General features: G+C 41.5%; 1 protein-coding gene across 2 annotated transcripts in view; it reads left to right on the top strand.

The window, feature by feature from the left end:
• Nucleotides 1-24,988, top strand: part of cars2 (cysteinyl-tRNA synthetase 2, mitochondrial) — a 134,679-nt gene extending 109,691 nt beyond the window's left edge. For both annotated transcript variants that reach the window (XM_051926344.1, XM_028799569.2), the window contains exons 13-15: nucleotides 2,772-2,870; nucleotides 21,239-21,475; nucleotides 24,681-24,988. In XM_051926344.1, coding sequence (XP_051782304.1) covers nucleotides 2,772-2,870; nucleotides 21,239-21,475; nucleotides 24,681-24,752 — 408 coding nt within the window. In that variant the 3' untranslated portion in view covers nucleotides 24,753-24,988. The remainder of the gene's footprint in view (nucleotides 1-2,771; nucleotides 2,871-21,238; nucleotides 21,476-24,680) is intronic.
• The last annotated feature ends 1,495 nt before the right edge of the window (nucleotides 24,989-26,483 follow it).

Below are 26,483 nucleotides of genomic sequence, written 5' to 3'. Positions count from 1 at the left end.
AGATGACAGTTCCGTCTCACAATTAAAAGTATGCAAACATATCTTCCTCTTCAAAGGAGTGCGAGTCAGGAGCAGATGTCACAGAGATAGAGAAAAGCAAACAAATCAATAGGGCTGTTTGGCTTTGCGAAGCACCGCGGCACAAAGCAGTTGAAGGCGGCAGCTCACACCCCCTCCGTCAGGAGCAGGGAGAGAGAGACAGAGTTTGTTTTTCAATCAAAAATCGAGCTTTTAAGTATGCGAAGCACTGTGCAGCATGTCGTTTCAGGAAGCAGCTGCACAAAAGATAGCAACGTGAAGATAATCTTTCAGCATTTTTAGACGAGCGTCCCTATCGTCTAGGTGTGCGAACAGCCCCCCTGCTCAATCCCCTTACGTCAGGATCAGAGAGAGTGCGCAAGAGAGAGAGAAAAGTAAGCCAGGTAGCTTCTCAGCCATCTGCCAATAGCGTCCCTTGTATGAAATCAACTGGGCAAACCAACTGAGGAAGCATGTACCAGAAATTAAAAGACCCATTGTCCGCAGAAATCCGCGAACCAGCAAAAAATCCGCGATATATATTTAAATATGCTTACATATAAAATCCGTGATGGAGTGAAGCCGCAAAAGGCGAAGCGCGATATAGCGAGGGATTGCTGTAATTAAAAAAAGAAAATGACTAAAAAGTTTTGAAAAGAAACAAAACTCCAGAAACATTGCATTTTGAAATAGGAAGCATGACTTTTCTTACCTGCATAGCCAGAATGCTTGCAGGTAATGTCACAATCAGACTCCACAATCTGTTAGTGTGATGTTATCAGGAGGCCTTTTAGTCCATAGTGTCATGTCATTTTCTAATCCGCATGAGGGGCGCAGGTGGTGCTGGAGCCTATCCCAGTGAGCATAGGGCGCCAGTCCATCACAGGGCACACACACACACACCTAAACCACGCATTAGGGCAAATTTAGTACCGCTAATCCACGTAACCTGCATGTCTTTGGATTGTGGGAGGAAACCCACACTGGCATGGGGAGAACATACAAAGTCAACGCAGAGAATACCCAGGATATGAACCCCGGCTGTTGGTCGCTAATATTGTGGCCAAATCTGGAGTCTTGGTGGTCAACATACAACCAGAAAGACATAATAGCTCTTAGAATGGTCAGAGAAGGGACACCAGGTGTATCCAAGAAATGAAGGGCCCCTTATAACAAGCTAAGGGAATCTGCTTGAGCAGAGGCGGCCATATGGGGACCTAATCCAGTTATCTAGTATTCTCAAATGTGTTGGTCCAGTAGAATTTGTTTTGTGAAATTGGAAAAGCTCACTTTGCTGTTGGAGGTGTTGGTGAGGCCAGCAGGGGGCACTTACCCTAACACCTGAATGTGGACCCCCATGCTCCAGTGCAGTGATGTGGACACTGTACTGTTAAAATGGAGCTGTCCTGACTCTCTGTGGTCATTAAAAATCCCTGGGCATCCTCTGTAAATAGAAAGGTGCACCCCAATGTCCTGGCTAGATTGCCCACCACGGCCTAGTCATTCTTACCCCCTAGTCATCCCCTTTAATTGGCTATCTCTGTCACCACTTCACCACCTAACAGCTCATGTGTGGTGAGTGCTATGACGTGAGAATGGCTGCAGTTGCATCATCCAGGTGGATGGTACATATTTGTGGTGGTAGAAGTGACTCCTCACCCACTATATAAAGAGTTTTGAGTAGTGAGAAAAGCGCTGTATAAATGTAAAGAATTATGATTATTAAACTAGCTGTGTAAGCCCGTGCTGTTAAAAGCCTGGGGTCCTAGAAACTATTGAAATCAACAGAGGAAAAATTGAAATGTAGAGATGTCAGGTAATTGAAAGGAACCACTCTGGGCGTCTCTCTTCTAGGAGATTTCTTTTTGCCGACATGCTCACATTGCTTGTGTATTAGCGGCAGGAGGAGAAGTAAAAGGCATACCGTTTTGCCGATGTGTTCGACTCGCTTCTGTAGTAGCGGCTAAGCGAGTGTCAGTTTCCTTGGACGTGGAGCCTTTACCCCGACTCCACCTCTCATTTCCGGGCCAGACAGACAGACTTCCACGCGTAGACGTTTATATACAAGATAATGAATTGTGTACATAAGGACACATAATGGACATTATGGGAAGTGCATTTAGACAAAATCCATAAGGTCATTCTTCACAAAAGCAGATGTGAAAATGCGAAACAAACTGCCGCCTTGTGTAGTTAACGCCACGTAAATGTATCTACATGGGACATTAGGACAGCTTTGCCGTTATCGCAATCGACCAGTGTGATGAACCAAATTGCCTCCTTTCATTTGCTGAACTTGTGTTTTTCTGTTGGGCTCTCGTTTCCAACAAGATGGCTTCTCTGTGCATCTATAGCAGTCAAATGATGTTACTCTGAAGAACAAGTTTAAAAATCGGTGAAGTACAAGCAATCACAGGCTAACAGCACGGGAAGGTTTAATTGTGAGAATGCATGAGAACAGCGACAAACCCAATTTTAAAATGTTGAGTGTGCTTCTCCATGCCCAAATGGAATTGAAGTAGGGCAACATGTGGTGCTCACATGAAGACCTAATGATGTATGAAGTTTGAAGACTTTGTACAGGTTGTATAAATAAGTGGTGTTTGAGGGGTGCCACATTTTAAAATCAGTTAATGCGAATAACATTGATCTGTAATTCTGACCAACTGCTCCATGTCAGGAGAGTCTTCTTGTGTACATTCAAGAGACCAATTAAGCGATGTCCTTTAAAAACATAACTTTTCTTTTAACAGGAAGACGCATGCTGTAGAAGCCCAGTAGTTTTTGGAGCAATTACTTCTTACATAGAGTGCTTCCTGGAATCGGTTGGTGTGTCAGTTACGGAGAATAAGGTTAGTTGCCTTTTCATTTGCTGCTCATGCTTTGTTATAAAATCCTCTTGTAGCTGTGCTTTATTGATAAATGTACACATTTCTTGAGTGTATAAGTTTCTTTGGTTCAAATCTTGATGCCAAATCGATGATTGTGTGATACTTGTGCACTCTCCCTTTGTATTTGTGCTTTTCCTTCCTTCCCTAAACAGTAGGTAAATTAGCTCAGTGTGAGTGAGTACATAATGGGCCCTGCAATGGAATGGTGACCCCGTCCATGATTGATTTCAACATTACACCCTTTCCTGGTGGGGTAGGTTGTAGCCCCCTGCCACCCTGAACTACTTTAAGCAGTTTTAAGTATCTAATGTTATGCAAACAGCCTGTCTTATCAGTTTAAAGTTATGCAGAAAAACAAAATCCAGAATATTCTCGAAAAAGAACAAATAATATTTCTGTGTGCAGTGCTGTGTTCTAAGTACACTCAAGAAACAACAAGCCGATGCTGCGGAGTCGTGGTGTACTGAAGCCCAGCCAACCCTCAGTCCTCCTGTGTCAGCCCTTGTGTTTGCTTCAGGCACACGTCTTTATGCTTTCATATACCGTATATACTCGTGTATAAGTCAGGACTTGAAACCCAAAAAATCGCTCATAAAATCAAACCCTGAGTCATACGCCCGTTCAAAAATACGACACTTCATTTTTTTTTTTTTTTTTTTTTTTTTTACATCTTCTTGCCTCCTCCAATCTCTCATCAGTTTGTCAGACACATCAAAGTTTGTTCCAGCAGTGTAGTTACCAATTTGTTTCACCACTTCAATGATTTTTAATTTAAAACCAGCTTCATATTTTCTTCTGATTGAGCGCTCCATCGTAGATAAGGGATGCCCTTACCATAAAGGTGTATGAGGGTGTGAGATACATCCATCCATCCATCCATCCATTTTCTAACCCGCTGAATCCGAACACAGGGTCACGGGGGTCTGCCGGAGCCAATCCCAGCCAACACAGGGCACAAGGCAGGAAACAATCCCGGGCAGGGTGCCAACCCACCGCAGGTGTGAGATACAAAAAACACAAAACAGTGTAAACGACGCTTTAGAATAGTTCGGGTATTACTGTGTGGTCACGTAGGCACAATACATAAAGATAAAAAGGCCATGTGCTCCGTGGTTCCTCTCTCAGGTGGGCGTTAGCATATCATAATCTCTTGTAACAATAGCGTGAGTTTTCCGCATTCAACTTATACGACCGACATTATAAAATACCGGATATTAAACGGTAAAATCAAGCCCCGACGTATCCGTGGGAGAACTTATCCGCGAGTATATACGGTAAGTCCTGGGAATCGTCAGTTTTTACACATCTGCAGAGGGTCCTGGACTCATATTCTCGGCCTATTCAAATTGCAGGCCACGTGCAGCCCAGAAACAACCTCCAGGTGGCCCAGTCCAAAGCAGAGAAAATCCAAGAAAAACACATTTCACGAGCCTTCAGACTGTACGGAACGTGAATGCAACACTTTGCATAGCTTTGCAACATTCAGCCCACAATGCAGTGCGTCAGTTGTGTGTCTAGAAGTGGTGCAGTAGTCTGTAATATTGTGACAAGCTGTCAAATAAGACACACTGGAGCCGCTTCTCCAGGGGAATCTTCAAAATGCCAGCAGGCTTTTAATTCAGTGTGCCGCACTATAAACAATGTCTGGCTCACGGGGACACCTCCAGAATAATAAAAACGGGTCACCTTCCGCCCCCCCATACCTCTCACCTGCTCTTGGCCTTGAATCTTTACTAAGTGCTTTCCCCCCCAAGACTCCACTCCATAATGTGGGATGTGTAACAAAGCCATGCCTAAACGCACATGGGGTGATTTACAATACAATACAGTTTATTTTTGTCTAGCCCAAAATCACACAAGGATTGCCGCAATGGGCTTTAACAGGCCCTGCCTCTTGACAGCCCCCCAGCCTTGACTCTCTAAGAAGACGAGGAAAAACTCCCAAAAAAACCTTGTAGGAAAAAATGGGAGAAACCTTGGGAAAGGCAGTTCAAAGAGAGACCCCATTCAAGGTAGGTTGGGCGTGAAGTGGGTTATCACTTGCTGCGGTGGGCTGGCGCCCTGCCCAGGGTTTGTTTCCTGCCTTGCGCCCTGTGTTGGCTGGGATTGGCTCCAGTAGACCCCCGTGACCCTGTAGTTAGGATATAGCGGATAGGATAATGGATGGATGGATGGATGTTATCACTTGTTAGGGGTCTGGGCACTGATAGCTTTGATTATTATTTTTTTGTTCTGTTAATTGTAATTTATGGTGTGCCAGGGTCATATATGACCACAATGTTTATTTTGTTTGAAAAGGGAAGCAAATGTCATTGCTAATACTGTGCACTTCATTTTTGAGAAGTGCCTGGGTCAGATATGACCAAAAAGTTTAAAAAGTGGAAAAAATGTATTCCTATTACCTCAGATTCTGTTGCGTTATAGCTTTTTTTTTAATGCATCTGTGTCAGCTGTGGCCAAATATAAAAGGGAAACAATGAATAAACATTTCTTGTTATTCAATACTTTCATTTGTGTTTGTTCAAAATTTGTTATTACCTGCTGCTTACCGGCTGCTGAAAATGTCTGGCCCAGCTAAATTGCTTGATTTGAAAATTTGGCCCGACTGAATTTGTAATTGAGTAGCCCTGCCATATAGCCATGCGTAAATCAGGCTTACCCGTATACACATACTAATCAAAATAACAAAAATGTGATTCTGTAGCCATCACAAAGTCACCAGAATGACTGCAGAGAGCACCTCCATTAATTTAAAAGGCTCTGAATTGATCATTAGGATCCCTCAGTTGAAGTGTCTGCCATTAACGTGACCCAAAGATTTAAGTCTGCACTGTCGACAATTCACCAATCGAAACACGTTACTCGCTAGAGCCCACCCTCACAACTTTTGACGGGTGAGTGCAACAGTGTTCATTGTATTACGTGTTTTTATGCTGTGTGCGGTGACATTATTGTATTGTAGTAGTAGACATGACAGTATTGTAGCGGGGCTACATAGTTAGTGTTGTCAAATGTCAGTTCTGAGTGCGTCATGTTTCCATTGTCCCGTTTGCTGTTTGTGTGTATATCAGGAAATGCCGTCCCCGTAAAGGGGGACGGATGATGAAGACCACAGCCTCTAGCCTGGAAAACACCTGTTTTTAATTAATCAATTACAGTCGTCACAAGGACTATTTAAGTAATCAGAAAGGAGAGAGAAGAGGGGAGAAAGGAGACCATTCGTTTTCAACCACGTTTCAACTTACTTGCTGCTTTTCCACATCGCGCCTTTGTACCAGATTGTTTTTCATTTTGCCGGACTGCTTTCATCCTTCATCTGCTGAGACCCCAGGGTCGATTCGCCATCCACCATACGCCGAGGAATCACGGTGAGGTTGTTCCATTTGCCGGGAAAATCAAACGACTCATTTACCACTAGTTCGGTCATCTGTATTCAGGACAGTTTTATAACCGGACTCAAGTTCACAGTCATTCAGTTTATCATTCATTTTTGTTATTTGTGTTGTGTGTTATATGTTACAGGGGCAAGAGAGGGTTTTGTTGTATTTATATATGGTGTTGTCTCATTGTTGATGTGGTGGAGGGATATTTATATTTATGGATCTATTTTTGCATTTGTCTTGTGGATTTATTTAATACATTTAATCAGTTTATTTTTACATCATCTGCTTTTTGCGTACTTATATTTACACCGTCGATTGTGGGGGAAAAGTGTAATTTGTTAAAGGTACGGCTTGATAGTTAGATTCATCTCAGTAAATTATCCAGGCCACAGGTCTTGGAGGTGTTAGTTGCCGGCTGGGTAAGGGGTTGGCCGTTACAGTATGTCAAATTAAAAAATGATTAATCCCTGGGGGAGAGGACGGTGTTTATGGGTGGGGGAATTGACTTTTTGCATGGCATTTTATTTTATTTTTTTATGGGCAGAGCATGGGGTCAGCCATCATACAGCACCCCTGGAGTAATTTTCAGGTTAAGGGTCTTGCTCAATTGCCCAACAGAGTAGGATCCCTTCTGACAGTAACAGGAATTGAACCGGCGACCTTTAGCCACAGAGTCACCACTCTGCCCTCAATGACATGAGCAACAAAAAGCATTTCTTGAAACATTCAGTTGTTTACGCTCACATATCATTGTGTTTTTATTTATTTATTGTCACATTTTACAATTATTTATTTGTCCCAAATATTACTCCATCACTCACAGCTCCAGAGACTGTCCCAGCCCAGGTAATTTGGTTTCCTTTCACGTCTTGAAAGATTTTTGGGCAGAGGCTTGTCTTGTTATTCCTAGTTCAGTTCACCATCTCGGCTTGTGTGGATGCTGCTGCCTGCTATCTGCCGAGAGATGTAATGTATATGTTTAGTTACACTGCCCCCCTTCCATACAGTGGATATAAAAATTCTACGCACCCCTGCCAAAATCACAGAATTTGTGTAATAAAAAATGAAACCAAGACAAATCCTTTCAGAACTTATCCCACCAGTAGTAGACAGGCCGCCTGTTAACATGAAGTCTTTTTAAATGCCTAGTGGGGTCTGGGTGGTCTCATGGCCTCGGAACCCCTGGAGCCATCTGGAGTTTTTTCTGTCCTCCCTGGCCATCGCACCTTACTTTATTCTTTGTTCATTAGTATTGCCTAATCTTATTTTTATATTTTTCTTTTTTCTTAATTTAAATCTTGTAAAGCACTTTGAGCTACAGCATTTGTATGAAAACGTGCTCTAGAAATAAATGTTGTTGTTTTGTGGTAGTCATTGTAGTGCAGGTCACCTCTTTCCAAGCCCATTCACTAATCCATTTAAACTGTGACCACAATCGTGTTCGTGTGCCTTGGTGCCTGCCATGTCTCTCAGTCCCCCAGACTGAAATTACCTGTTTAAATTTATGCTTTAGTAGGCCTTTGTAGTAAACGTTGACGCCTCATGCTTATCAGGTTTGGGGTTCTTTAATACTTGTGCCACCCACTAATAATAAAACAAAGGTTTGGGTATTAAGGATGCCTATAATGTAATGCACTCTGTACTCCAGCCCCTCAGTTTCAAATACTGTATAGTGGATTCAGTGCGTATTGAGACCCCTTCACTTTCTGTATATTTATTATGATGGAGATTTAATTTTAAATTGGTAAATTTGCCATTTTTTGTCAGTCATTCTACACTCGATAACCCATAATTACAAATTAAAAAACATGTTTCCAGGAAGGTTTGCAAATTCGTTAAAAATGAAAAATTGAACTCTCTTATAGTGCAAGTCTCTACCAGCTTTTCAGACCTGTATGTGTGTCAGGGCAGAGCTGTGCTTCCAGTCATTTCTACAACTGTTGTTTGTCTGTGGTAGAATGATTGTACAACATACAAAAGAATAATCTCACACTTACCACAGTCACAAGTCAGGTCAAGTCAGGTTGGGAGGCACGCACTGGTACAGCGCGTTGCTGCACCCACCACACGACAAAACAGCTCAGGATCCTGGTTGTCAACCCCCCTGGCAGACAGGTGGTCCAGTCCCATCCTCTGGAAATGACCCTCTATCTGCCGCAGCCAGGTGTTACGTGGGCATGCCCTTGGCCTGGTCGATCCACTTGGGTCCTCAACAATGAGGGTCCTGTGAGGTGATCACCCTCGGGTATTTGCACCACATGACCATAGTGTCGTAACTGACACTCCCTCACAGTGCAGGTAATGACCCTCATTCAGGACTCCACAAGGGGGCTCCGCCCCCTGCTCGCTTCGCTCGCCTACCCCCGGCGTTTTGAGGATGACGCACGTTTAATACGGAGCGTTCGCCCGTGTCACTCTGGGGCCCCCCACTGTTAATACGGAGCTCCGTCCGTACTATTATGCGGTGCATTGTGGACTACTGCGGACCCCGTAGTGTTTCCCGTTTCAGTTTGTATCTCGGTCAGTCGAGCTTTTGTTTTTGAAGCTTTTGAATTCTGGTCTTCATTATCTGTAACTTGCTGTCCATGTGTTTGGCTCTCTCGTTTAACCTGTTTATGATGTTTTACTTTGCTTTCTACTCTGTCTTTCATTTCTGATATTGCTTTATTCTGCTTTTATTTCAATGACACCTGGTCCGTGGTGAATATATTTTCCCTTTTTCGAGTAATAATTTTCATTTGTTTGCGATACTGTGATGTTTATCGTACTGTTAATAATGCATCACTGTAATGTGATTCCCCTATGCTGTATAGTTTGGACATGTGATGATGACGTATGTTTAATACGGAGCGTTCGCCCGTGTCACTCTGGGTCTCCCCACTGTCAGTTTTTTTGAAGCTGTTGCATTCCAGTTTTCATCATCTGTAACCCGCTCTCCATGTGTTCGTCCCCGTTCTTTAATCCCTTTATAAAGTTTTACTTTGTTTCCTACTCTGTGTTTTATTTCTGACCTCGCTTTATCCTGCTTGCGGCATGTCAGACGGTTCGTAGTCTTTCTTGTTTTACTCTGGGGAGGGGGGCTTTGTTCTGTAACCTGCTCTCCATGTGTTTGTCCCTGTTCATTAACCTCTTTATGACGTTTTACTTTGTTTCCTACTCTGACGGTTCGTAGTCTCTCCCGTTTTGCTCTGGTGCGGGGGGGGCTTTGTGTGGTGCCTGCGCAGTATGTCTTTTGCGTCCACGGGCAGGTCCCTGCGTCCATATCCGGTTTACCATTCTCGTTTAGTAATATGGATGAGCAACATAAAGTCAAACTAACGATACCCAAGGATTCTCTGAAGAGACACACATGAAGGAGTCCAGTCTTCGTCTCAGGTCACTGGATAGCATCCATGTCTCACAAACATACAGCAAGACAGGAAGCACCAGGACTCTAAAGACTTAGACCTTCGACCTTTTACAGAGATATCGGGAGCGCCACACATCCCCTTCCAGTGACCTCATGACCCCCAGTGCTGTCCCTATCCGTCTACTGACTTCATAGGAAGAGTCACCAGAGACATGAACGTCACTGCCGAGGTAAGTAAACCTCTCGATGTGGCCGACACTCTCTCCACAGACAGAAACACTGCTGATGGCCGTGCCTTAGCACACAGGTTTTAATTTATTTTGGGCTTACTGAAATCATCACAGGGTCAAAAACAGCCATACACCTCCTTAGATGATGAATGAAGTGGTGCTGAAAGGTCCAAAATGTGTCCTACCTTGGCGCTCCTTTACTCGCCTGTTAGTGGCCATGATTGTCTCCGCCAGCAGCTTCTTTCATTTGATGGCCCTCGTCGGACTGACTGACCAACACACATCACGGTGGGAAAGTCCAAGGAGCTCAGTGCAGACGTGAGAAAGAGGATCGTAGATTTACACAAGGCAGCCATTTTTGAACAGCTTCAGATTCCAAGATCATCTGTTCAAATGGTTATTTGAAGCTGTGGTGACTTTGTCTGGAAGAAGACCCAAAATGGTCACCCTCAGCTGAGAGGAAATTCTTCTAAATGGTCAAATGTAATCCAAGAAGCACCAAGAGACAGAAGAGGAAGGTGCAAGAACACCAGTGTTGCTGTCCACAGTCAAATGAGTTTTTATTTTTATTGTAATCACACAACATTCCATACAAATAGATCAATTTTTACAAAAATAGGATTGAAAACAAATCAACCCCCAGCCCTGAGAAAGAGAGCTAAGCCAGCAGAGTAAAACTTAAAGCTAGTAAAAAATAAGTAAATAGATGGATTAATAAGTAAATAAAGATAAATGGAGAAGAAAAGGAAATGGGGAGAGAATCTGCTTCCTCAGTGCTTTAAATGCTTATTCTAAAATATTATTGATTAGATCCTGCCAGGTTCTGAAAAAGTTCTGCACAGATCCTCTAAGTGAGAATTCGATTTTTTCCAGTTTCAAATAGTAGAGAACATCAGTTACCCCGCTGACTTAACAGAGGAGAATTAGCATTCTTGCAGTGAAGCAAAATAAGTCTGCGTGCCAGTAGTGTAGTGAAGGTGATCACAGTTTGTTTGTCCTTCTCCACTTTAAGCCCCCCTGTGAGCCCACCAAACACAGCTGGTAGTCAGTTAGGAGGGACTGTGACCCCAAGGCCCAAAGATTTTGGTCCAAAATGATGTTAGTTTGGTGCAGGCTCAGAACATGAGGCCTAGTGAGGCTGGAGTTCGATTGCATCGTTCGCAGGTTGGATCTTGCCCTGAAAACATTTTGAACAAATTTAAATGAGACAGATGTCCTCGTTAGATGATTTTAACTTGAATAATTGTATGCTTTGTGCATATGGAGCTCGAGTGAATTCTCTGCATTGCTACCTTCCACTACTTTTCTGAAATATTGAGTGAGAGATGCTTTTCCCATTGTCCTCTTGGATCTTGAAAAGGGAGGGACTCTAGAATGGTTTTATATATTGCAGGAATGTTGTCAGAGTCCTCAAGACTGATCAATATTTTTTTCAGCATAGAGGGAGGTGGGAGGTGAGGAAAGTCGGGCAGGTTCTGTTTAACAAAGTTTCTGATTTGAAGGTAGTGACAGAAATGTGCTGCTGGAAAGTTAAATTTAGAATGTAATTGTTTGTAGGATGCAAAGACATTGTCTATGTACAGATCTCTAAGTGATTTAATCCCAAGTGTTTTCCAGACATTAAAAACTGCGTACATTTGAGAGGGTGGGAAAAGGTGGTTGTCATGCAGAGGTGCCACCGATAAAAGCTTCTTTATCTTAAAATGTTTCCTACATTGGTTCCACATTCTGAGTGAGTGAAGCACCATTGGGTTATTAGTGTATTTGCGATAACTTGCATTTATTGGGGTACAAAGCAAAAAATATAAAGAAGTACTGCAGGATTTTATTTCTACTGTGGACCATGCCTGTGTATGTTCATCTATTTGTGCGCAGGTTTTTATAGTTTGTATGTTTGCTGCAGTAATAAAATTGAAAGTTAGCTACAGCCATGCCACCTTCTGCCTTAGGTCTTTCTTTGTAGGGTCGCTCTTTGGATACATGGATGTTTTGAATTCCAAATAAATGAGGTTATAGTTGAATCTAATCGATTATAATTATTTTGAATAATTAACATTATTCAAAGTTATTGTCTGTTTTACCTACATTTTTATTACTCTTTAATTTAATATTGCTTTTTTTTTTGCATTAATATGCTGCTGCTGGAGTATGTGAATTTCCCCTTGGGATTAATAAAGTCTATCTATCTATCTATCTATCTATCTATCTATCTATCTATCTATCTATCTATCTATCTATCTACAGTGGTGTGAAAAACTATTTGCCCCCTTCCTGATTTCTTATTCTTTTGCATGTTTGTCACACAAAATGTTTCTGATCATCAAACACATTTAACCATTAGTCAAATATAACACAAGTAAACACAAAATGCAGTTTTTAAATGATGGTTTTTATTATTTAGGGAGAAAAAAAATCCAAACCTACATGGCCCTGTGTGAAAAAGTAATTGCCCCCTTGTTAAAAAATAACCTAACTGTGGTGTATCACACCTGAGTTCAATTTCCGTAGCCACCCCCAGGCCTGATTACTGCCACACCTGTTTCAGTCAAGAAATCACTTAAATAGGAGCTGCCTGACACAGAGAAGTAGACCAAAAGTACCTCAAAAGCTAGACATCATGCCAAGATCCAAAGAAATTCAGGAACAAATGAGAACAGAAGTAATTGAGATCTATCAGTCTGGTAAAGGTTATAAAGCCATTTCTAAAGCTTTGGGACTCCAGCGAACCACAGTGAGAGCCATTATCCACAAATGGCAAAAACATGGAACAGTGGTGAACCTTCCCAGGAGTGACCGGCTGACCAAAATTACCCCAAGAGTGCAGAGACGACTCATCCGAGAGGTCACAGAAGACCCCAGGACAACGTCTAAAGAACTGCAGGCATCACTTGCCTCAATTAAGGTCAGTGTTCACGACTCCACCATAAGAAAGAGACTGGGCAAAAACAGCCTGCATGGCAGATTTCCAAGACGCAAACCACTGTTAAGCAAAAAGAACATTAGGGCTCGTCTCAATTTTGCTAAGAAACATCTCAATGATTGCCAAGACTTTTGGGAAAATACCTTGTGGACTGATGAGTCAAAAGTTGAACTTTTTGGAAGGCAAATGTCCCGTTACATCTGGCGGAAAAGGAACACAGCATTTCAGAAAAAGAACATCATACCAACAGTAAAATATGGTGGTGGTAGTGTGATGGTCTGGGGTTGTTTTGCTGCTTCAGGACCTGGAAGGCTTGCTGTGATAGATGGAACCATGAATTCTACTGTCTACCAAAAAATCCTGAAGGAGAATGTCCGGCCATCTGTTCGTCAACTCAAGCTGAAGTGATCTTGGGTGCTGCAACAGGACAATGACCCAAAACACACCAGCAAATCCACCTCTGAATGGCTGAAGAAAAACAAAATGAAGACTTTGGAGTGGCCTAGTCAAAGTCCTGACCTGAATCCAATTGAGATGCTATGGCATGACCTTAAAAAGGCGGTTCATGCTAGAAAACCCTCAAATAAAGCTGAATTACAACAATTTTGCAAAGACGAGTGGGCCAAAATTCCTCCAGAGCGCTGTAAAAGACTCATTGCAAGTTATCGCAAACGCTTGATTGCAGTTATTGCTGCTAAGGGTGGCCCAACCAGTTATTAGGTTCAGGGGGCAATTACTTTTTCACACAGGGCCATGTAGGTTTGGATTTTTTTTTCTCCCCAAATAATAAAAACCACCATTTACAAACTGCATTTTGTGTTTACTTGTGTTATATTTGACTAATGGTTAAATGTGTTTGATGATCAGAAACATTTTGTGTGACAAACATGCAAAAGAATAAGAAATCAGGAAGGGGGCAAATAGTTTTTCACACCACTGTATCTATCTATCTATCTATCTATCTATCTATCTAATGGCTTAAAAAATGATTTATTGATGTATATTGGAATGTTGTGAAATAAAAAGAAAAGCTTAGAAAGAATATTCATCTTCACGTTAATTCTTCCAGTTAAAATGAGATGAAGGGTTGACCATCTATGCAAGTACAATACAATACAATACAGTTTATTTTTGTATAGCCCAAAATCACACAGGAAGTGCCGCAATGGGCTTTAACAGGCCCTGCCTCTTGACAGCCCCCCAGCCTTGACTCTCTAAGAAGACGAGGAAAAACTCCCAAAAAAACCTAGTAGGGAAAAATGGAAGAAACCTTGGGAAAGGCAGTTCAGAGAGAGACCCCTTCCAGGTAGATTGGGCGTGCAGTGGGTGTCAAAGGAAGGGGGTCAATACAATACAGTACAGTACACAGAACAATTTCTCAATATAGTAAGAAATAAAAAAAAAAATATATATATATATATAAATTTTTGAAGTACAGAGCAGAATTTAACAGTAGATGATATATCCCATAATAAGATTTGTATTTGTATAGAGTCCTGGAGACCTCATCCTTCAAGCTGCCTCCCCCATTTGGCCATTCCACAGCTGAAACAGTGCTGGGCCAGCCAATCCGATGAAAGGACCCCTCTCTCCCACGATTCCTGCGATCCTCCATCTGGGATGACTTTTCCTTAGGCAGGCAAAACAACTTGGCAGGTGGGCCGTGGCACCAAGTGCCACATTTGAGTACCGAGAGACAAACAGAATAAGTGAGGGTTAGTATACAATTATAACTGTCATGTTACTTATATTTAAGTGCTAATGACTAACAACAGAGATGCAGTCTGTACAGTTAATCAGCAGCTCTAGTCAGGGTGTGCTAAACTGAAGTAGTGAGTCTTCAGCCAGGATTTAAAAGCTGAGACCGAAGGGGCATCTCTTATAGTAGCAGGCAGACCATTCCACAGTTTAGGGGCCCTGTAACTAAAAGCTCGACCCCCCACTGTTATTTTATTAATCCTTGGAATCATAAGCAGACCGGCATCTTGAGATCTTAATGTGCGCTCAGGTTTGTAAGCCATGATAAGTTCAGACAAGTAAGCCGGACCTCGACCATTTAATGATTTATATGTTAAAAGAAGGATTTTGAAATCTGCCCTGAACTTAACCGGGAGCCAGTGTAAGGATTTAAGAACTGGAGTTATGTGTTCGTATTTTCTTGTTCTTGTAATAATTCTCGCAGCCGCATTTTGGATTAACTGGAGGCTGTATAAAGAACAGTTTGAACATCCAGTGAACACCGCATTGCAGTAGTCAATCCTACTAGAGATAAATGCATGAATTAGTTTCTCAGAATCCTGTTTATTTAAAAAGCGCCTTAATTTCCTAACATTTTTAAGATGGAAGAAACATGTTTTGGACAACTTTGTAATATGCGCTTTAAATGACATGCTAGAGTCAAAGATAACTCCTAGATTGCGGGCTGATTCAGTAAAATTGACTGGGATTCCCATTGAGTTAAATGATGACAAAATATTATTGTGATCAGCATCATTCCCTCCAACAATTAACATCTCTGTTTTATCTGTATTTAAAGACAAGTAGTTCTTATTCATCCACTCCTTTAATTCACTAACACAACTAATTAAAGACCACATTGGAGAAACTTCATTTGATTTAAATGAAAGGTATAACTGGGTGTCATCTGCATACGAGTGAAAATTAACATTATGTTTCCTAATGATAGATCCCAGTGGAAGCATGTACAGTGAAAACAGTAAAGGTCCCAGTACTGAGCCCTGCGGGACACCATATTGAACTTCTGTGTATAATGATGGAGTACTGTCAGCACATTTCTGTACATATTGGAATCGATTTGATAAGTAAGAACTAAACCAAGCGAGCACGGTGCCTGTAAGCCCAACATCATTTTCTAGCCTGTGCAGTAAAATAGAATGGTCGATGGTGTCAAATGCTGCACTTAAGTCCAACAACATAATTACAGATGAGTTTCCTTCATCAGAGGATATCAGAATGTCATTTACAACCCGCGTTAGTGCCGTTTCTGTACTATGACCAGTGCGAAAACCAGACTGGAATTTCTCAAATAAATTGTAATGCATAAGGTGTGTCTGAAGCTGACTGGCGACTACTTTTTCTAGTATTTTAGAGAGAAACGGTAAATTTGAAATAGGCCTATAATTATTTAGTATATGTGGGTCAAGGTCTGACTTTTTAAGTAATGGTTTAATGACTGACACTTTTAGTGTATCAGGTACTGTGCCATGCAATAATGAACTATTGATAATGTTTAGGATAGGCGCTGCAAGAACATCCATTGCACTTTTTACTAGTTTTGTTGGCACTGGATCTAGGGAACAAGTAGTGGGCTTCATTTTAGAAATTAAACTTAAGACTTCCTGCTCAGTTACAGGATTAAAATTACTAAAGTGCTGAGTGCAATGTGAGACAGGGTCTGCTAAGCTAGTATTTGGTTTGTACTGTGATGCAGAGATCTGGGATCTTATATTTTTAATTTTCTCATTGAAGAAGTTAATAAAGTCTGTACTGCTAATGTCTGTTGGTATTTTGCACTGTTGATCTGAATTTCCATTTGTTAATTTAGCCACTGTTCTAAACAGTGCTTGAGGATTTTTATTATTGCTATCTATTAATGTAGAATAATATTCTGACCGAGCTTTAAAGAGGGCTTTTTTATATTTATTAACACTCTCTGTCCATGCAATTTGAAAGACCTGTAGCTTTGTTGTTCTCCATCTGCGTTCCAGTTTGCGACACTCTAATTTAAGAGCTCGAGTGTTTTCATTAAACCAGGTCTTACTTAGTTTTAAAAAAAAAAAATTCTCTTGCTTAATTCTTGTGATGTTTACCCCCAGATATTTAAACTGATCTGCGATGATAAAAGGGAAGGTGTCCAGTCTAATATTGTGTGCTTGAGAATTCACTGGAAAAAGCACACTTTTAGTCAAATTAACTCTGAGACCAGAAATCTTTTGAAATTCTGTTAGTGCTGTTAGGACTGCAAGCCCAGTATTTTGTGGGTCTGATATTTACAGTACCATATCATCTGCATATAGTCAAGCGAGTTTTATATTGTCATGGGCTGAGAGGCTGCCGTCCAGGAAAGAAGCCCCTGCTGCTTCAGAATCGACATCTTCAGGCTTGACTAACTTTGTGGCTGATTACTTAGACAAAAGAAAAGGATTTGGAGGAAAGCTTTATGGTAAGATGAGACAAAGATTGAGTTGTTTGGCCACAATAACCAGAGGTGTGTTTGGAGGAGCAAAAGTGTGGCATTCAACCCCAAGAAAATTCTGCCAGCTGTTACGCATCATGGTGGTAACATCTTGCTCTGGGGCTGTTTTGCTGCCAGTGGAATTGGTGGATAGGATAATGAAGAAGGAGGACCAACTCAGAATTCTTCAACATAACCTCCAACCATCAGCATAAAGATTGAAACTTGGACACAACTGGATGTTCCTACAGGACAATGGCCCCTAAACAATCGTCACCACTGGATATGGATTGGCTAAATCAGGCTGGCATTAAGAGTTTGGAATGGCCTTCCCAAAGTCTTGACCTCTGTACTATTGACAATATAGTGCCTTGCCAAAGTATTCACCCCCACCCCCCCCCTCAGTGTTTGACCTGTTTTGTCGCATTACAACCTGGAATTGAAATGGATTTTTGAGGACCATTTGATTTACACAACATGTCTGCCACTGTGAAGGAACAAAATATATTTTATGGTAACAAACTATAATTTAAACAAAAAACTGGGAGTGGTCTCCCCTCGACTTTCTCATATACTCAGATATGGGGATGGATATTTGAGGAGTAAACCACAAGACAATGATTATATTTTTATATTATGTACATTAAAGAACCATCAACAACAAATCATATAAAATGAATAATATATTGAACAATTATTATAAAAGTAAAGTTGAATAAATTGGACTCTGCAGTCGCATGAATAAAAAAGTACCATTTCTTGTTAGCCCAAACGTTGATGGAACTCAACATTTTGTACCTAATACTTGTATGTAAAATTTGGTTGACCTGAGTGAAAGCGTACTCAAATTATCATGTTTACACACACACAGACAGAATTCCAAAAATGGTATTTTCGGACTCGGGGAGGTCTGAAACATTTGAGATTCATCAAAATCTCCACATTGAATCTTCTGACGATTACAATACTTTCCCTATACTTCGTATATGAGAAAGTAAAAATAGAAATCCTGACTGTGCATAGGTATTCACCCCCCCAAAGTGAACACTTTATAGAGCCCCCTTTTGCTGCAGGTCTCCTGGTGAATGTCTCTGTTAGCTTTCCACATCTCGCCCTAGGATTTTCGCCCATTCCTCAAGGCCTAGCTGTTTGATGGGTTGTGTCGGCGTCCAGCAATCTTCAAGTCATGCCACAGATTCTCCATTGGATTGAGATCTGGCCTTTGACTCGGCCATTCTAAGACGTTTCAATGTTTCCCTTTAATCCGTTCCAGTGTTGCTTTAATAGTATGTTTGGGGTCATTCATTGTCCTGCTGGAAAGTGTCTCAAATCTCTGGAAAACTGAAACAGGCTTTCCTCAAGAATTGCCCGTATTTAGTGCCATCCTTCCATCAGTCCTGACCCGTTTTCCTGTCCCTTCAGCCTGATGCTGCCACCACCATGCTTTGACTGTGTGAATGGTGTTCTCGGGGTGATGGGAAGTGTTGGGATTGTGCCACACATGGCATTCCATGATGGCCAGAAAGATCAATTGTAGTCTCATCTGACCAGAGGACCTTCTTCCATGTTGCCACATGCCGTTAGGCAAACTCCAAACAGGTCTTATTTTTTTTTCTGTACAGAATGGCATTTTTCTGGCCACCCTTCAGTAAAGCCTCACTCTGTGGATTGTGCGACATAAAGTGGTCCTATGGACAGATACTCCCATCTCCACTGTGGATCCTTTATTGTTATCCTCAGTGTCTTTGTTGCATTTCTGATGAATGCCCACCTTGCCCAGTCGGTGAGTTATCAGGTTTGTAGTTGTCCCATTTTCATTCTGTTTTGTTATAATGGAATTTGTGGTGCTCCGTGGGATATTCAAAGTTTGATATATTTTTTTATAACCTAACCCTGATCTTTACGTCTCCATACCTTTGTCTCTGCCCTGTTTGGAGGGCTCCTTGGTCTTCATATTGCTTATTTAGTGGTGTTGCAGAGTCAGGGGCCTTTCAGAACAGGCCTGTTTTTACAGACATCATGTGACCGATCATGTGACACACACAGGTGGACCTTAATCATGTGACTTCTGAAGTTAATTGATCAGACCAGATCTTATTTAGTTGTGTCATAGCAAAGCAAATTAACTCATATGCACTCACAACCTTTCAGCTTTTACTTGTTATTTTAAATAAATATACAAGGTGCTTTATTTTCATTCCACTTCAACAATTTTGACTATATTGTTAAGTCCATTACAAAAAAATCCAAAAGGAAATTCATATTGTAATGCAATAAAACAGGACAAACACTAAGGGGGTCAAAAACTTTCTCATGGCACTGTATGAGGACTGTGCTTAAATGTCAGATCAGTGCCAGGGCAGAATGGTCAAGTACCCCACCAGAACTCTGAAGCTCTTCACACGGGATAATCAGTTTTGGACCTTTCGAACAATCGAAACGAGAACAGGCCATTCAGCCCAACAAAGCTCGCCAGTCCTCTCCACTTATTTCTTCCAAATTAACATCAAGTCGAGTTTTGAAAGTCCCTAAAGTCTTACTGTTTACCACACTACTTGGTCACTTATTCCAAGTGTCTATCGTTCTTTGTGTAAAGAAAAACTAATGTTTGTGTGAAATTTACCCTTTCCAACTGTGTCCCCATGCTCTTGATGAACTCATTTTAAAGTCACAGTCTCGATCCACTGGACTAATTCCCTTCATAATTTTAAACACTTCAATCATGTCACCTCTGAATCTTCTTTTGCTTAAACTGTAAGGGCTCAGCTCTTTTAATCTTTCCTCATAACTCATCCCCTGTAGTCCTGGAATCAGCCTAGTCGCTCTTCTCTGGACCCCCTCTAGTGCTGCTATGTCCTTTTTGTAGCCTGGAGACCCAAACTGCACCCAGGACTCCAGATGAGGCCTCACCAGTGTGTTATAAATTGTGAGCAGAACCTCCTGTGACTTGTACTCCACACATCAAGGCGCTATATAACCTGACATTCTGTTAGCCTTCTTAATGGCTTTTGAACACTGTCAGAAGGTTGATATCTTAGAGTCCACTATGACTCCTAAATCCTTCTCATAAGGTGTACTCTTGATTTTCAGACCCCCCCCATTGTGTATTCAAACCTCACATTTTTACATTTATTGATATTAAATTTCATCTGCCACAAATCTGCCCAAGCCTGTATGTTATCCAAGTCCTCCTGTGATGATAACACGGATTTCAAATTATCTGCTAATCCACCTATCTTGGTATCATCTGGAACTTAACCAGCTTGTTACTTATATTCCTATCTAAATCATTATATATATATATATATATATATATATATATATATATATATATATATATATTAAAAATAGTGGAACATCACTCTTAACACCCAGTTCTGATGAGGTTCCTCACACCATCACCCTCTGCTTCCTGTGTTTGAGACAATTCTGCACCCATCGACACGCATCACCCTGAACTGCCACTTCTTTTAGTTTGATGCCCACCCTCTCATGTGGCACCTTATCAAATGCTTTCTGACAGTCCAGATCAATAATCTCATCTGCTCCACTCTGCTCATATCCTTTTGTTGCCTCCTCATAGAATTCCAACATGTTAGTAAAACACGACCTCCCTCTTCTGAACCCATGCTGACTGTTCCTAATAACTCCTGTCCTCGCCATGCGTTGCTCAATCTTCTCCTTAATAATTCCTTCCATTAATTTTCCTGTGATGCACGTTAAGCTTATTGGCCTATAGTTGCTTGGATCTGCCTGGTCACCCTTTTTGTATAATGTGATATTTGCCATTTTCCAGTCCTTCAGAATCTCTCCAGTGTGCTGTGACTTCCTAAGTATACGTGTCAAGGGTTTATATCTGAACTCGCTAGCCTCCTTAAGAACTCGAGGGTAAATATCTGGTCCTGGTCATTTGTTTGATTTCTCCCTCAACAATTTCCAACTCCCTCAGAACCTCCTTAGTAGTCCCGTTTACCACTTTGACAGCTTTTAAGAAATACCTGGATGGGGTATTGGGACATCTTAGCTAAACAAACAGGCTGGAGGAACTGAATGGTGGTCTGTCATTTGTCAAATATCTAATGTTCTTTTATTCCACCAGCACTTGTTTCAAAACGGTCCTGATGTTTGACCAGTTTTGTAAGTTGCCTTAGATAAAGGCGCCCTATGTGAATAAATGTAAATGTAAAAGACAAACGTAGAGCTCCTGTTTATCATGGCATCATCTTTTCTGTCTTCTTTTGTCCATTTGTAGCTCAGATCTGGTGAAAGTATTGGTGGAAATCTACACGGTGTGGTGGAGCAATTAGTGACTTTCCGAAGAAATGTTAGGAATTATGCCTTGGCTACAGATGTTTGCGAAACAACATCAAGGGATGACCGATCCCAACTGAAGGAGCAAAGACGACGACTGCTGCAAGAGCGGGAGCCCCTCCTGAAAGCCTGTGATGTACTACGGCAGGATATGGCATCTCTTGGAATTGTTATAAAGGTTGGTTATGAGATCTTTACCCTTTATTTGAGCTAATGCTTGATAACCCGACCAAATGGTGAATATCAGCAGATTCTGTGTGTCCATGTTCTCAGGATCTGTTTACACACAAGCATAGCTTAAGGCTGATTTATAGGTCTGCGTTGGGCCTACGCCATACGCCGTGTAACCTACAGCAGAACAAAAGAATAGCCTGACACGCACCTCCTCAAGAAGAACCCTATGCCAACACCCCCGACTCTGATTGGCCAGTTTGGTAACTACATTATTTCCTGAAACATATTTATGTTCATCTTACGCTATTCTAAAGTAAACATGGAGCAGATGGAGAAAAGATTTGTCAAAGAAGTTAGAAAATATTCACATTTATATGATAACTCTCCGCAACACTACAAAGGCAAACAGATGGCAGTCAATTTGTGGTGCGAAATTTTGGCTAATCTCAGTTTGGAAGTTGGCGAATGTACGAAGAAGTGGAGAAATGAAGAGCAAATATGTTTGCCTATGAAAGAACATGTGTAGCAAGAGGAGTGGTGATCCTGGAGGGTAAAAACTACCTGCACTGTAATGGATCATCACTGCCATCTAGCATACAGGCTTGTGCCAGCTGTGTGGTGCGACGCAGATGTGTAAACTGCTTTTGACGGCATAGACTTGGGCAGAAATATAAGTCAGCCTTTATCTTCACAAAACATGTCGACTTTCAATTTCACAGTATGTGTGTCTTCTTGGACTTATTTACCAGTGGAACAATCAGGATATTTAAGGCTGTTTTCTTATACCGTAGCTCCTCTATTTATGACACCTCCAGTTCTAACTTCTGTATTTATGGTACCGCCAACTCCGACTCCTCAATTTCCGGTACCACTGACACTGACTCCTCTATTTATGGCACCTCTGACTCCTCTATTTATGGTACCCTTGACCACTCGGATTTGTGGTACAACCAACTCCTGAGTCCAACTACTCTATTTATGGTACCACCAACTGCGACTCCTCCACCGTTTTTTGTGGTACCACCAATTCCAGTACCGTCTCCTCGATTTCTGGTACCATCAACTCTGACTTCCCGATTTCTGGTACCACTGACTCCTCTATTTATGGTACCACCAACTCCTGCTCAGGCTCCTTGATTTCTGGTACCACAAACTCCGACTTCTCAATATCTGGTACCACTGACACTAACTCTGTTTTTTGGTATAGGTATCCGAATGTGTAGCCCTCCAGGAGTAATACAGAATGGGACAGGATTAGTTATACTTGATCCCAATTTTTTAAATGGTTTTGTAGTGTTGGAATTGTAAATATGAGGGTAGCATCTAAATATTTGTTCTTATGATCTGCTGTTGGTGTTGTCTTGATATCCATGTAGAGAGAATGTTTAATATCTAGATTAATTATAATTTGAATTGTTTAAATTTGACCAATGGGGGGTATTGAAATTAAACCCCTTATTAGGTATCAAAAGTATATGACACAATATTTGTAGAATTTAGATATATTCAAACTCATAAATTAGGATATATGTAGGACTGAAATATAGATATCAGAACTAAAACAATTAGTAGGATGGGTATTTCCTTCAAAATAAAAGATTTATTGGTAGAGTAAGTGTACCCATGCATTTCTGATATGGCCTTCAGGCTAATATCCCCTACCCTAATTCTGACTCCTCTATTTATGGTACTACCAACTCCAGCTCAGGCTGCTCGATTTCTGGTACCACCAACTCCAACTTCTCGATTTCTGGTACCACTGACTCCTCTATTTATGGTACCACCAACTGCAACTCCTCCACCTCTTTTTGAGGTACCATCAGCTCCAGCTCCGACTCCTCGATTTCTGGTACCACCAACTGTGACTCCTCCTCGATTTCTGGTACCACCAACTGCAACTTCTCGATTTCTGGTACCACTGACACTGACTCCTGCATTTATGGTACCACCAACTTCAACTCCTCCTCGATTTCTGGTACCACTGACTCCTCTATATATGGTACCACCAACTGCAACTCCTCCACCTCTTTTTGTGGTACCATCAGCTCCAGCTCCAACTCCTCGATTTCTGGTACCACCAACTGTGACTCCTCCTCGATTTCTGGTACCATCAACTGCGACTTCTCGATTTCTGGTACCACTGACACTGACTCCTGCATTTATGGTACCACCAACTGCAACTCCTCCTTGATTTCTGGTACCACCAACTGCGACTTCTCGATTTCTGGTACCACTGACTCCAGTATTTATGGTACCACCAACTGCGACTCCTCCTCCTCTATTTATGTTACTACCAACTCCAGCTCAGGCTGCTCGATTTCTGATACCACCAACTCCAACTTCTCGATTTCTGGTACCACTGACTCCTCTATTTATGGTACCACCAACTGCAACTCCTCTACCTCTTTTTGTGGTACCACCAACTCCAGGTCTGAATACTCGATTTCTGGTACCACTGATGCCCACTCCTCTATTTATGGCACCTTTGACTCCACTTTTTATGGTACCACCTACTCCGGCTCAGACTCCTCTATTTATAATTAGTGTTACTATGTTGATTGAAAGCACACAGCATATAAGACACAAGGCACATCACTGCCAGACAAGTTTTAAGCACCCTAAACTGCTAAAGTTTGGATTTAAAGGTGTAGTGATGTTCTTGTGGCTTACAAACACTGAAAAACTTTAAACATAAAAGTAAAGTTGCAAAATTATAAGTAAGCTTTGTTGTTATCAAAAGTCTAGAAGAAAAACTAGTTTAATCAAACCAGCATATGTGAAATTGGAAATGTAACAAATTATATTACAATTTACATTTAGTCCGAGTTGGAATTCCAACTGCGATTCCGACTTCTTTAACCCAATTTTTGCTTCCAACTCCGTCTCCGCAGCTGTGGTTTCAAGCGGTTGTGAAATCAGCAGAGTCTTGCCAAACGGTCAGTAAGTATGTCAGCCATGTGGCAGGCTGGGTGCCAACTCGAGAGGCCACTTAGCTGCCTTTTACAAAGTATCTGGTTTGTGGTTTTAGTAGGACAGCCAGACCGAAACTGACTTCCATTATGCTAAATTAAAGACATGCAGTCAGACATTGAAGCACAAGACAGAAGGTTTGGAAGCCCACTGCATCCATCTCTAGGGATTCTCTTAGCATTTTCTGTGTTTTCTTCTTTTCTTCTGTTTTATATTTTTCACTCTGCTTCCCATTACAGGACAGAGGAAACACCTCCACGTGGGAGATGGCAGATAGTAACAAAGAAAGTTTGGAGAAAAAAGAGACGTGAGAAGACTTGGCATTGCACCGCCAGAGCTCTGGATATGAAGCTGCTCCTGACATCCATATGCTGGTACCTCCTGTGTCAAACAGAGAAGCTCTCAATTGAGTTCCAGGTTTATCTCTGAGGAGTTTGTCGATTGGGACATGCCAGTGATGGCTGGTGGATCCAGTCGGCCCTCTCAAAGCCATAGGATCTGTGCTGTCTGGACTTGCTATTGCTTTTCTAATAAAATAACCCAATTAGGTAAGATCTTCAAAAACTGGAATATTCTTGTACGCCACCTCCGGCGCCTCCAGTTGCATGTTCTCTCTTTTTATCTGTGCGGGTTTTCCTCCTTAATCTCAGAGACGGGTGACAGAGGTTAAATGGTAGCTGAAAATTGGTCCTGCAATGGACTATGGATTCATCTGCCTTTGGTTCCTGCTTTCTGCCCTCTGATGCTGAAGTAGGCTGTGGTGACTCTGACCCTGACCCTGACCCTGAACTGGAACTTGAGGACAGACACCATGTTAGTTTAGCATTTTTGTGTAACCTGAACTCCACTGCTGTGCAGCGCCCTGCTCTTTACTCAGATGCTGCCACTTATTAGCCTCCGCTTCCCAGCAGTCACAGGTCCACGCAGTAGTCTGCACACACCATCCATGTTTTGTTGACATTTGAAGTAACAAACATTAAATGCAACTGCAACAGCAAACAACGTACAATTATTTCTTAAATGGAAATGTTAATTTGCAGTTAAGTTTACCTTTGGTAGGGCAAATTTTGAACAAATGCTGCATTGTCTAAAGAGGATAGACTGGGATAAGCTTTTAAATGTGGAGGCAGTTGAGGAGCAGTGAAACAGCTTTAAAAATGTTGTACATGTAATGCAGGACAGATACATACCTACATTTGGAATTAATAGGAAATTTAAATAAACTCTGTAGTAGGTTAACATAGAGTTTAAAAAAAAAGTTGTAAAGGAAAAAACAGACGAATAAGACGTATAAGTCTAATAACTCCAAAGTGAATTGTAGGGCATATGAGAACATGAGGGCAGCCATTAAGAAGGATATCAGGCAGGCTAAAAGACAGTTGGAGAGGAATAGAGCAGATAAGGCGAAAGACGACCCACCCTAAGAGACTCGATTTTAGTAGTAAAAGAACAGTCAAGGAGGAGGTGAAGTGCACCAGAAATAGTAATGAGGAATTAAAAAATACAGACAGTGAAATAGCAGACACTCTAAACTTGCGTTTTTCTGAGGTGTTTACAATTGAGCAAGTAGATAACCTCAGAGCGGTAACAGGGACTACTAAGGAGGTACTGAGAGGTTTGGAAATGTAGAGGGAGAAGTGCTGCTCAGATTAAATAAGCTGAAGTCAAACAAATCACCAGGACCAGATCATATTTACCCTCGAGTTCTTCAGGAGGCTAGTGAGTTCAGATATAAACCCTTGACAAATATTTGTAGGAAGTCACTGCGCACTGGAGAGATTCCAAAGGACTGGAAAATGGCAAATAATATCCCATTATACAGTGGTGTGAAAAACTATTTGCCCCCTTCCTGATTTCTTATTCTTTTGCATGTTTGTCACACAAAATGTTTCTGATCATCAAACACATTTAACCATTAGTCAAATATAACACAAGTAAACACAAAATGCAGTTTTTAAATGATGGTGTTTATTATTTAGGGAGAAAAAAAATCCAAACCTACATGGCCCTGTGTGAAAAAGTAATTGCCCCCTTGTTAAAAA

Source organism: Erpetoichthys calabaricus, chromosome 4 (genome assembly GCF_900747795.2).
Source record: "Erpetoichthys calabaricus chromosome 4, fErpCal1.3, whole genome shotgun sequence".
Taxonomy (NCBI): domain Eukaryota; kingdom Metazoa; phylum Chordata; class Cladistia; order Polypteriformes; family Polypteridae; genus Erpetoichthys; species Erpetoichthys calabaricus.
This window is presented reverse-complemented; position numbering and strand designations above follow the sequence as displayed.